The sequence below is a fragment of the Populus euphratica genome, unplaced genomic scaffold (genome assembly GCF_000495115.2).
Source record: "Populus euphratica unplaced genomic scaffold, PopEup_1.0 scaffold131.1, whole genome shotgun sequence".
Lineage (NCBI taxonomy): Eukaryota > Viridiplantae > Streptophyta > Magnoliopsida > Malpighiales > Salicaceae > Populus > Populus euphratica.
The window spans coordinates 96,062-107,784 of record NW_011500004.1 but is presented as its reverse complement, the minus strand read 5'-3'; the positions used below and the strand labels follow the sequence as shown (position 1 = coordinate 107,784).

Below are 11,723 nucleotides of genomic sequence, written 5' to 3'. Positions count from 1 at the left end.
AGAGCCTGAAAGATTGTCACGAACTGTTTGCCTTGTCTTTAAAACAAATAAAAAGGGTGAATTGACCTTCCACTTTCTCCGTGTCCCATTATACCCAGCAGATGTTTGTCTTCTTGCTATTCTAAATATGAATATCTTCCTCTCTAATTCTGGCTAACAAATCTTTTCTTCTCATTCCCAAGTTTCCCAGCTCGGGGCTGTGCACCACCACGTGCACCACTGCCATACACCTCTGATGAATGGCGACAGCTCCTCCTCCTCCTAGTCTTTTGTATCAGTATGATATAGAACATGCATCTTTAAAGGGAAGAGGATTTAGTTGTGATGAACACGTCTGAACATAGCTTTATTGTAAAATAAATAAATATATGAGCCCATAAAATAGCATTAATTTGATTAATAATTGGAATATATATATATATATATATATATATGATACAACCTCATCTTGAAGGTGTGGTTTTAATAGAAGCTACTTGGACAAGGGAACACCACAAAGCTTCTTTGTCCAATGCGATTCAAATCCTCTCGTTTACTGCCTTTTGGAGCACTCACAAGGCTTCTTAGCATATTGTTCTTCTTTCAAAATAACATTACCATTCTCGACAAATCAAAGAGAAACTTATCTACTAAATTCACACACTCCACTCTAAGTCAGGTTACCATGCTTGGTCCGAGATATAGGCATGTGTTTGATATTATAATAACTTATATGGTTGTAGTTTAAAAAAATAAATTTTAAAAAATATTTTTAATTATATTTTTATGAATATATATATTTGATTAAAATTACTATAAAATAGATTTTAATACATAATTTATAAATTAAAAGCAATTATGTGTGGGCCGATGAAAAAATATATAATTAATTAATCAAATTGTTATTAAAAATAATAGATGTTATCATATCCCCAAATAACTTTCAAAAATTCTAATAAAATTCAAGGAACATTTTAAAATTGTTTGGGAGTCCTTCACTGTTTTTTCTAATAATACTATTTAATATTAAATTATAAACTTACACTATAAGATACGGACTAGGTGTTAAAAATACATGTTTTTCTCCAAAATTAAAAAAAAAATTATTTCAAAAATTAAAAAAAATATTTTTATTTGTGTACATATGATCAAATTATAAAAAAAATAAAAAATAATATTTTATTATACTTTGAAAAATACAAGAATTAATCAAAGGGTATCATAACTAGTTTATAACCATTCATTAGAACTTAATCTACATTTCAAAAATATCAAAACAAATATATTTTTAATATACGAGATTATCAATTTATAGGTAAAATATATTTCTAATATTTAATAAAAAATAATTTTTTATTTTTTATTTTGATTATAGAATAATTAGCATTGACTTCTAAAGCTATAGTCCACTTTATTAGTGTGGACCTACTTTAACTATTAGACAGTTGAATAGTTAAAAAATATAATATTTTTTTAATTTATATTAAATAAATAAATAATATAAAGTAATATATTTTTTCTATATATAATTATTATTTTTTTGAATTTTAAGATTAATTAATATTTTTAATGATAATATTAAATGATAATTTTTATTTCATATTTTTAATTCTAAAAAACAATTTTTTATTATTATTCTCATCCTCCCACCTAAAAAAATCTTGATGTAAAAGGACGATTGCCGCGATGTTATAAATATGCTACAAGTACATTAAAAGCAAGATTTGACCAACCTCGCTTAAGAAAATGAATTGAAAATTAATGAAGACGCTTCTAAGAAGAATTGTATCATCAATAAGAAACGACACGTGCCTCGCAAAAGCACACATAATCCTCACTGTCCTTCCTTGTTAATGGTCATTCCTTCAAAGGACGCCATTTAATTTAATCATGGTTTTTAAAGTTGATTCGGTAACTGGTCTGGTTTATTTCAAGTTTTAATTGGGTTGTTTAGTTGTTCAAGTTAATATTTTTTTAAATTAAAATAATATTATTTAAAAAAATAAAAAATAAAAGTTAATTGTTCCATTTAGATTTCTAAGTCAATCAAGTTTTCAAGCTACCTTAATTTTTCTTTTTTAAATTTAATTCAGTTTTAATTTTAAATAAACTAAATTTTAGATCAACTTAACTAAATTCTAGATCAATCTGCTACATCAGATTAACAATCAAGTTTTCAAGCTACCTTAATTTTTTCTTTTTTAAATCTAATTCAATTTTAATTTTAAATAAACTAAATTATAGAACAACCGACTAAATTCTAGATCAACCTGCTGGATCAAGTTAGATTATAAAAATATAAATTAAATTTTAATTTTTTCTCCCACTAACCACACAACATATTGTTACTATATACAGAGAGAGAGGTGTTTTTTAATTATTATTTTTAGATAAAAAACAAAGATATTAGAAATAAAAAAAATACATGTTTCCATTGACCTTATATTTTTAAATAACAAAATTCACTCTAAAATTTAAAAATATATTTGTTTATGTGAATTTAATTAAACATGTTTTTTATTTAATATTTATCATTTTTATCTTGAATAGTAATCAAACACATCTACAATGTTTCATGATTCCTTTCAACTTAACAACAAATTATTTGTAAACAACTTAACTAAAATATAAAAATAGTACCCTGAACAATTATAAAAGCATTTTTTTTAAGAAAAGAAGGGAGGTATCAAAAGCATTTTTTTTAAGAAAAGAAGGGAGGATCCATCCACGTTGACGCGATAAAAGGGCAAAGATGGATGTGACTAACACCACCTCTGACCTTCGCTGATCCAACAATGTAAAAACCACCCCATCATCTCTTCTTCTCCTTCTTAAGATTAAAAATTCAAATAGAAATTAAAATTAAAATAAATAGAGTATCAATGGGTTCCATTTTGCTTGAGTCGAAAACCCTCCCTCCACGCTGCCTCTGGCGCCAACATTTTTTTCCTCTCCTTCACCGAGACAAAAACATTTCATGGCGCCCCGCCCTTTTTGTTCATTTTCAGAGACACTTTGGCGGGCGGGCGGGAGGGCTTTTCAGTCAAAAGGATTCAATGCCAGTGGCATTCTTGTCATTTCATTACTCAAACAAGCTAGGGTTTCAAAACCCATTTATAAAGCTAGTTCTTTTAGATCTGCCAGCGTGCAGTCTGATTTGTGTGCCTGTCGTCTCTCTCTCTCTCTCCCCCCTAATGTCGGTTCGCTCAAAATCGACGACACTCTTATCATAATTATTAGCCATCTCATTAACATTGTACTTGCTGAGTTAATGATCTGCTTCTACTTTGATCTCTTCCTCCAAATCCACAATCTCCTTTATATTTTCGATCAGTAGAGCTTTTGCTGAATCCATCCCCACTTCAAACTACAACTACTGCTCAATCACCAGCTATTGCTATTCATCACCCATTTGAGGAAGTGGGTTGTCTTGTCTTCAGATCTCAAGTTGAGGAGTTGCTTATTTATAATGCTGGATCCATGTGAGAGAGTGAGTAACTTCTAGCTAGCTTGTTTATGGAGTTCATCTTTAGGTATCAATCCTGACCCTAATGCTCTCTCCCGTTTTTCTTATTGTTTTCCAGCAGGGATCAGAGTCTGAAGAAATGAGTAGCAAATCACTAGAAACCGAGAGCCCACTGAAGAAGACCTGTGCTGATTGTGGCACTTCAAAGACTCCACTTTGGAGAGGTGGTCCAGCTGGCCCTAAGGTGATTTAATTGAATCATAGATCAGATCAGTTTTGCTTTGTTAATGTTTTCGACGTATGCTTTGATTTGATATTAATTGCTCTTTTTATCTTGCAGTCACTGTGCAATGCTTGTGGGATTAGGAGCAGGAAGAAGAAGAGGGATATTTTAGGGTTGAGCAAGGGAGGGGCAGCAGCAAATGACAAGAGAGCCAAGAAAGGGAGCAGTAACAATGGCTCAAGTAATTATAATAGCAATAACAAGCAATTAGGTGATGGGTTAAAGCAGAGATTACTGGCTCTGGGTAGGGAAGTCCTGGTGCAAGGATCAACGGTGGAGAGGCGAAGGAGGAAGCTAGGTGAAGAAGAGCAAGCTGCAGTGTTATTGATGGCCTTATCTTATGGCTCTGTTTATGCTTGAGTTGATGATTTTTGTTTAGGAGACGGGGGAGGTTAATAAGGCGATCAAGAGTGTGCTAGCTAACTAAGAATGTGTGGGCTCGGGTTAATTTTTTTTAGTATCAGGTATTTTTTAGGTGTTTTGGGCTAACTGTACTGGGGATTTGTAGCATTGTCGCAAGCGCTCAAAAAATGTTGAGACTTCATTCTATTTTTTTGCAAACAGAAGCAGACCACTCGCTTGTCTCTCTGTCATGTTTGGATGTTATCATCAAGCATCGCCATTGCTCCAACCTCCCAAGTGCTCTGAGATTAAAAGTCAGTCAATCTAGTAGTAAATTCACATCTTGGGATCAAAGGCGATCATTTCTGCTCTGTGCAAGTCTCTAAGAAAATTCATAGGAACCCAGTCTTTTTTTTAATTCCATAATTATCTTCTGAGTACTTTTTTTCTTTTAAATATGAAACCTTAGTGTTTTTTAATTAAAGATGATTTTAACGGTATATCTCTCATGTTCTTATGATGTGTTTATAAATATTTAATAGATTGTTTGAATGTGATCTGAGATTTTGAATTTAAAAATAAATAGAATTAAAACTCCTCTTGTCTTTTTTTTACCCGCCAAAGCGCCTAATTGTTCTTTGCTCAGAATCTTTTCGGTTAACTTGAAAATTTATATTTTAAGAGGATTAAAATGGAGTTGTTCCCTCTAATTTCTTTTATATAAAAAAAGCCAATTGATTTTAATTGAATCATTAATTAACCCAAGTTTTGATTAAACCGCATCAATCTTTTACTTCAAGCTTTTGTGGCAAAGTTACTAACTGGGGCAAAGTATAAGAAGTGGGAATTTGAATATTATTTACCGTTACTAATTTGGTATCATTTTGCTATATTCATCACCAATATAGTCTTCCCAGCTTGGTCTGTGCTGATAAGTTAACTCAGATCCAGTTGCATTGAAGAATAAATCTATGATAAAGCGAATTCAATTTAACCTAATGAAAAACCGGGGTTGACCCATGACCCAGTAAACCTCGGTTAAAACAATTGATAGATTTTTACAGTCACTTCATTGTTCATGTCAACAGAACGAAATAAAAGAAGCTTTTAGGAAAGAAAAGGGGCAGGGGTTAATCTTCCTTCTTTTATTTTTAGGCCGATAAAGGGAAGAAAGAGACAGGTGAAGGAGAGACGGCCTGACCGTGTGAGGAGGGAGTCTTCTAAGCAACTCAACAGCGATGAGCCAAGCACCACTGGTTTACTAGGGAGACGGGTCGACATAATTAGAGATGAAGGAAGATCAAAAACAAGGAGGAAGAAGAAGAAGGGATGGATTGAGTAGAGAGAAATCTGCAGAGGTGCTAGGTCTTATTATTAAGCCCAACAAGATATGAATGGATTTACAAGTTCATCATATTGTTATGGGATCGCTGGAGAATAAAAAACCATGACTATCAGCAGAGTGAACGGAAGGCAATCGCACAAAAGCAACGAATGAAGTTGGGGTTTGAAAGTGTGCTCTGTGCTTTCTGAGATTCCATTCCTTTCACAAGGCCTGTGGCTGTGGCCCGTGGGGGCGTGAATGATTTGGTGTATAACTGGGGAGGTTGACTGGGCTTTAACTCTTTTCTGAGAAAGGACTCAAACACAACCACTTACGCTGATTAAATAGAAAGCAGGAAAAAAGTTTGACTACCACCCCCATGCACAATCATCAAGATGCACAACCCATAAAATTTCTTCAATCATTCTTGCATCTTGCTCCTGTATATTATAACAAAAATTAAATATAATTGAAAAATGACTGTAGATTAAAAGATGTTTTACCATAAATTATAATAATAGTTTTATTTTAAATTTTTTATATTATGTTTTTGTGTTACTTTGATTGTTTGCTGTTTTTTTTCCTACGACATTGTTGCACAATTTTATTTTTTTTGAATCAAATCAAAAATATTTATTATATCCAAACATTTTGAGTTTAGCATGATAGTAGGATTGAAGAATTTATAAAAAATAAAAAAATTAATTAGAATTTTTGTTTATGATATTTTAAAAATAATTTAAATTTTTTTATATAAAAAATTAATTAGTATTTTTTTTAGGATATTTCAAGCATAGTTTAAATATTTTTTATATAAAATATAAAAATAATTTATAAAAAAATAATTAGAATTTATGTTCAGGATAATTCAAGATAATTATAAAAATTATAAAAAATAAAATAACAATTATAAAATCAAATAATTAGAATTTCTGTTTCATATACTTTTAGGATAGTTGAAATTTTTTTATAAAAATAAAAAAATTAATTATGATTTCTGTTTAGTATATTTAAGATAATTAAAAAAAATTATAAAAAAATTAATTATAATTTTTGTTTAGAATACTTTAAAAATAGTTTAAATATTTTTTTAAGGCACTTGAATTTAGCATGATTATGAAATTTTAATAGTTTAAAATATTCTCTATATTTTTAATATTTTTTTAAAAAATAATATTACCTGGCCATGATCATGGGACTCTTTTAGCAACTATTTTGTAACAATAATATTTCTGGAGTAGCTGTGCTTATTAAACTAAAATCTACCTCTTCATTAAGGATACTATAGGGAAATTATTATTATTATTATTATTATATTCTGGGGTAGTCTAATATTTCAAAGGAAATCGAAGAGAGAGAGAGAGAGAGAGTATTACTGCTCCCCTATGTTATATTGATTGCATGTACCATGAGACTTGCACATCCATCATCATCATCATCTCCTTCAGCCTCTTTCATCGTTGCCAGCTTTCTTGGCTAATGGTGCTCCAAGGACATTAAAATTACAGAACCATCACAGCTCGCATCTCCGGCGACGCAATGACCACTTGTGCTCTTCAATCTCCAAGGCTCACATGTTTGGGTTTCTGATTGTTAGTAGCAATCATCATAGATTTTTATTGCTAAGTAACCCGACTGGGTTTCTAATGGATACTAGAAAGTCATCCATGTAACCTGACTTCACTAGATCGGAGGTATGGACAGATGATAAATCTATGATGGAGACATTTTGAGTCGGAGTCGGGTAAAGTAAAACCCGGTTTCAACTCCACCCATTGCCAGCCATACTTCTCTCCGTGGACAAAGACGAAATGGCCCAGATGGCTGTAAGCTCATCACTGTTTAAATTTAAGGGGCCGCAAGCCCAACTAACCGCAGATGATTTCTCCTTGCGGGCAACATAGAACACATAGATCCACCAATGCATGGACGTCCAACAAGGGCCAGAGAGTCCCACCAATGCAATTACGGAGTCATATTATCCGCCCATACCTTACGGATATAAATCTTGAACACCTAATTGAGTTTCGGATATCCATTATCCAAATAACGGGCAATTACTGAACTTGTTATTGGTGCTGCTGGTGTCATCGGTGCTTATGCTACTGTTCACGGTGCTAATCTCTAACTAAGGAACCGAAAGCATACACGGTTAATGATAGAATTGTGAAATAACGGGCAATTACTGAACTTGTTATTGTTGCTGCTGGTATCATCGGTGCTTATGCTACTGTTCACGGTTTTTTATTTAACTGAATGCTAGAGAAGCATTCATTCATTACTTGTTCGAAACCCGGCCGTCTTTATTATCCATAAAATACACTACCTGTTCCGGTCTTTATCAATTGAATTTGGGTAAAACTATTAATTATTCCCACGTACTTAAAATCTAACTATGAATCCACCGATACTCTTATTAAAGCATCGTTATTATATAAATCTATCAATTGAAAGGTGGTGGATAGTCATATTTTCTTGACTTGCTATAATTAAAAAGAAAAGGATAAGAATTATTGAGCAGTAGAACCTGTGATTTGAAGATGAAACTGGTTTTGTAAATGTTTTTGTATTATCGTAAATCATCTAGGCAAGCTGGATTGGCAAATATTCAATGCGAGAAAGAAGTTCAAGTCTTTCAGCACAAATACCCTCATTACTGCATTTGTTCCCTCTACTGCCTCTTTAGTTTGGAAATCTATTACGAGGGCTTTCACTCAACTTCATCATCTACATATGATTGCAAACAGGAATGCATCTCTATGGAATGATGCTTGGATGGAAAAGGGGCTGCTGGGATCTCTTTTTGTCATTATCAGTGATGCTGACCTTAGGTTAAGAGACGTGTCGAGGGGTGGATCTTTCAGTAGGCTGTCGACTAACATCCCAAAGCTTATCAAGCTCAATGTCATGGCAATTCCAGTCCCTACTTTTCTAGCTCTGGTGATGTTATTATGCGGGCAGCTAGAATGACATCTCTGCATCGGCTTTCGAATAGAATGAGGGACCTGCAGCATCACGAGAACTGGAATTGGGTTTGGAAGTTGACGGCTCCAGAGAAAATTAGAATGTTCTTTTAGCTCTAGTGATCCAGTTGAACCACACTTCGAGAGAAGCTGATTTTCTTGCCAGGAGAGGTACTCAGAGTGAGATTTGTCCTCGTGTTGATTGGGTGCCGGGTGCCAGTAACCGTAGAGATGATTCCTTTCGTTGTTTTTCAAAATCCACTGCACCAAAATAGAATTATTTTCCCCTTTCTTTGCTTATAAAATATGTTCCATTGAGAAGAGTTTTTTTTAAATGAGTCAAATATTTAAAAATGGTTTTTTTCTTAAAAAAAGAGAGAGAAAGAGAGCGAGTTCTCCGTGTAGAAACTCATGTCTCCATTGGATGCCATTGCCTTATTTGTCAGTCAGGACCCTACCATCCATCATCCCAAGACGTGCCATCCAGCTAATTGTTCTTGTGTTTTGTCTCGTTTCAGTAAATTGTAGAGAGAGGGCCGATGGCCTCCATGCTCTCCCTCCACACATGATATTCTCCTTTTAGGGTTCCATTGCTATATTATCTCATAAATAAAAATGTGTCAACAACCATCGAGCTGTTTTCCCAGCATATATATATATATATATAGACACACACATATATATATATGTATATATATATTAAAAAAAGAAAAGGGGGGAATCTCTCATCGTTCTTTTCAGCTATCTTAAAACGTAGCAACACACTTTTCTTTTCTTTCTGGGGTAATTCAAGTTTTTGGATCAGCTTCCACACACCAAAATTAATTCTCAAACTCATTAAATACCATACAAACTATCAAACAGGCAAAGCAGCGCGGGGCAACATGGGTCGCAACACACTTTTGCTCACATGGGAATTTGGTCGACCATAATCGTGAAAGCACGGTAAAGAGACGAGGCAACAAAAGTGGCTATGATTAGAGGCATTTTTAAGTTTTGATTGATGGGGGAGGAGGGCCCCACTCCTATTCCAGTTCCTATACATTATCACATCCCTTTACACACCTTAATAATAAAATTCTGGCCTTTTCTCAACAGGCCTGTTTAGATTTCGGTGCGCTTCGTGTTTTTTTTTTAAAAAAAAAAAAAAATATTTTTTAATATTTTTAAATCATTTTCATATACTATACTTTTTTAATATTTTTAAATCATTTTCATATTCTATACTAAGAATAATTTTAAAAAAATAATAAAAAAATATTATTCTAATATATTCTCAAATAAAAAATATTTTAAAAATCAATAAAATCGCATCCATAAATATATATTTGTGATTTGATATATATTTTTTTGTGATTGTAGTCTTAGAAAATAAATTAAAAAAATTATTGGGTTGATTTATTACTTGTTGTAATTTTATTAAAAGCATTTTGTCGATTCTTCATTCGCAAGACGTGATGTAATAACAACAATAATTCTCTCCTAATTACAGTATCAAAGGTCACTGTTTACACATCTCTTCATTCATGTTTAAATGCGTGAAGTGCATCTTTTGCAAAGCAAATAGCTCTAGTTAATTAATTAATTAATTAAAAAATAAAAAAGTGGAGGTCGATTTGATTTGACTTTGAAAGCAAGGCAAAAGAAGACACTAATTCGAAGTGAATTAATTAATTATAAGAAGATCAATAATTTTCACCAGCTCGACCACCTTGACGGTGCTGAACACTGCGAGCAATTAATGGTGACTGCCACACATAATTGTTAAAGGTGGCTACCATTGAATATTCATAAATCAAAGTTCTATTTATTGCGGCCATCCATGCTCCCAAGAACTTCCGATCCATTCAACAACACGGGGAAATTGAGTTAAATTATTTATTACAACCGACAGTTTGGGACTGCTTTATTATATAAGCTAAGTACAAGCAAAAAAAAAAAAAAAAGTTATTGTAGAGAAAAAATGACAAATTTACTTGAGTAATGTAAAATTAAGAGATAAAAATACTAGTCTGGTAAGCAAATTACAGCTGCAAAAGAAAAGGGAGAGTGGTTTTCTTCACAATTGTCAGATGGGCTCATGGTTTCTGTGCCAAAAATCCCTAATGTCTTGATCCAAATCGAAGTGAAAGGAGGACCCCTTTCTTGTTCACCGTGGACAGGACCAAGTTCAAGAATCCAAGACACTCAGTTCCTCTGATATCATCAACTCAGCTGCGACTTGATTAATTTCTCGGATCTGCCAATCTGCATGCTACATTATTTCACTTCTCTTTTCTTTCCTTATAATATCCATCAAAACAAGCAAAGTACCAAGGCAACCACCCCCACAAGCACGCTGGTACTGTAAGAAGCCATCAACTTGAAAGAAGCAGAAATGGAAGGAGGCGGAGGGCTATAGTAGTAAAAAGGGAAGTAAGGGACAATAGGGTTAGGAGGTGGGGGTGTGGGATAGTTCTTGGAATTTGGTGGTGGATAGTAAGTGCCACCAACGACACCACCTTGTGGTGGTGGTGGTGAAGAGTAAGTGTAAGTGGAAGGTGGCGGTGGAGAGTAATAGTAAGAGCCCCCTCCTGATGGCGGTGGTGATGGCGGTGGTGGGCAGATGGCGGTGGTGGCTGGTGGAGGTGGTGATGCTGCTGGTGGCGGCGGGGATGGTGGTGGCGGTGATGGAACTGGGGTACTACCACAACATGTGGAGCACATTGTGCATGCAATCTGGTACAACATCCTTGAATTTGGCATTGTTGAGGATTTTGTTGAGGGTAGTAGCACGAAGAGGGCTAGAAGTGAGAGTTTGAGTTTGTGCCTTGTCTCCATTCTTTTTTGCTTCTTGATAGAATTAATTGATAACAAGATCAATGGAGCTTGAACAAGCTAAGGGCAAGCCCTTAACAAATAATTTACGAGAGAGAGAGATGGTGAGAGGGGAGAGTAGTGAGTGGGTGTCAAAGAGATTTGGCTGTGCAAAGTGCCTCTTTTATCTTTGAAGCTCCGCCACCATCCACACAAGGACCCTTAAAAATAGTAGTAGTAAGAGAAAGAAAGGGAGGGTTTAAAAGGGGAGGAGCCAAAAAACGTAAAGGATGACACCGACGCGTTTTACTTTTACTTCACTAGAGGCCTCTCCGTCCCCCCACAAAACGTCCAGTTGAAGGATAATCACGCTCGATACACTATGGTCCTCCAACTCCCTAACTTCGCTCATTATAGCCTCTAATGTCGGATGGAAAACTACATGTACAGGCAGGCAGCCATCTGATCATAGCATGTGAGTTAGAAGGAAGAGTCCAACAGGCAAGCATGGAATGGAGAGGTGTCCAGAGCCTGGATTTAAAGGGTCAAAACGACTAATGGAGGGGAGTT

The 11,723-nt window shown here is 34.2% G+C and overlaps 2 protein-coding genes and 1 long non-coding RNA gene across 4 annotated transcripts; 2 read left to right on the top strand and 1 right to left on the bottom strand.

Moving 5' to 3' along the window:
* Window positions 1–3,027: 3,027 nt before the first annotated feature.
* LOC105141024 (GATA transcription factor 16-like) lies at window positions 3,028–4,302 on the top strand. 2 transcript variants are annotated; one of them, XM_011048097.1, is made up of 3 exons: window positions 3,028–3,469; window positions 3,567–3,689; window positions 3,786–4,302. In XM_011048097.1, the coding sequence occupies exons 1-3, from the start codon at window positions 3,449–3,451 to the stop codon at window positions 4,086–4,088; spliced, it is 447 nt and encodes a 148-aa protein (XP_011046399.1). In that variant the 5' UTR covers window positions 3,028–3,448; the 3' UTR covers window positions 4,089–4,302. The 2 variants fall into 2 exon arrangements, with proteins under 2 accessions (XP_011046399.1, XP_011046398.1); XM_011048096.1 differs by having other exon boundaries at window positions 3,029–3,469; window positions 3,564–3,689.
* Window positions 4,303–7,574: 3,272 nt separating this feature from the next.
* LOC105141023 (uncharacterized) lies at window positions 7,575–8,703 on the top strand. Its single transcript, XR_845288.1, has 2 exons — window positions 7,575–7,633; window positions 8,081–8,703. It is a non-coding gene; the product is annotated as an uncharacterized LOC105141023 (long non-coding RNA).
* Window positions 8,704–10,142: 1,439 nt separating this feature from the next.
* LOC105141022 (extensin-3-like) lies at window positions 10,143–11,399 on the bottom strand. Its single transcript, XM_011048095.1, has one exon. The coding sequence runs from the start codon at window positions 11,175–11,177 to the stop codon at window positions 10,653–10,655; it is 525 nt and encodes a 174-aa protein (XP_011046397.1). The 5' UTR covers window positions 11,178–11,399; the 3' UTR covers window positions 10,143–10,652.
* Window positions 11,400–11,723: the final 324 nt, after the last annotated feature.

Coding starts and splice junctions, on each gene's coding strand:
- LOC105141022 (XM_011048095.1), bottom strand. CDS start 11,177: ATGGAGACAAGGCACAAACTCAAACTCTCACTTCTAGCCCTCTTCGTG.
- LOC105141024 (XM_011048096.1), top strand. CDS start 3,449: ATGCTGGATCCATGTGAGAGA. Junction 3,470..3,563: donor TGCTGGATCCATGTGAGAGA/GTGAGTAACTTC, acceptor ATTGTTTTCCAG/CAGGGATCAGAGTCTGAAGA. Junction 3,690..3,785: donor GTGGTCCAGCTGGCCCTAAG/GTGATTTAATTG, acceptor TTTATCTTGCAG/TCACTGTGCAATGCTTGTGG.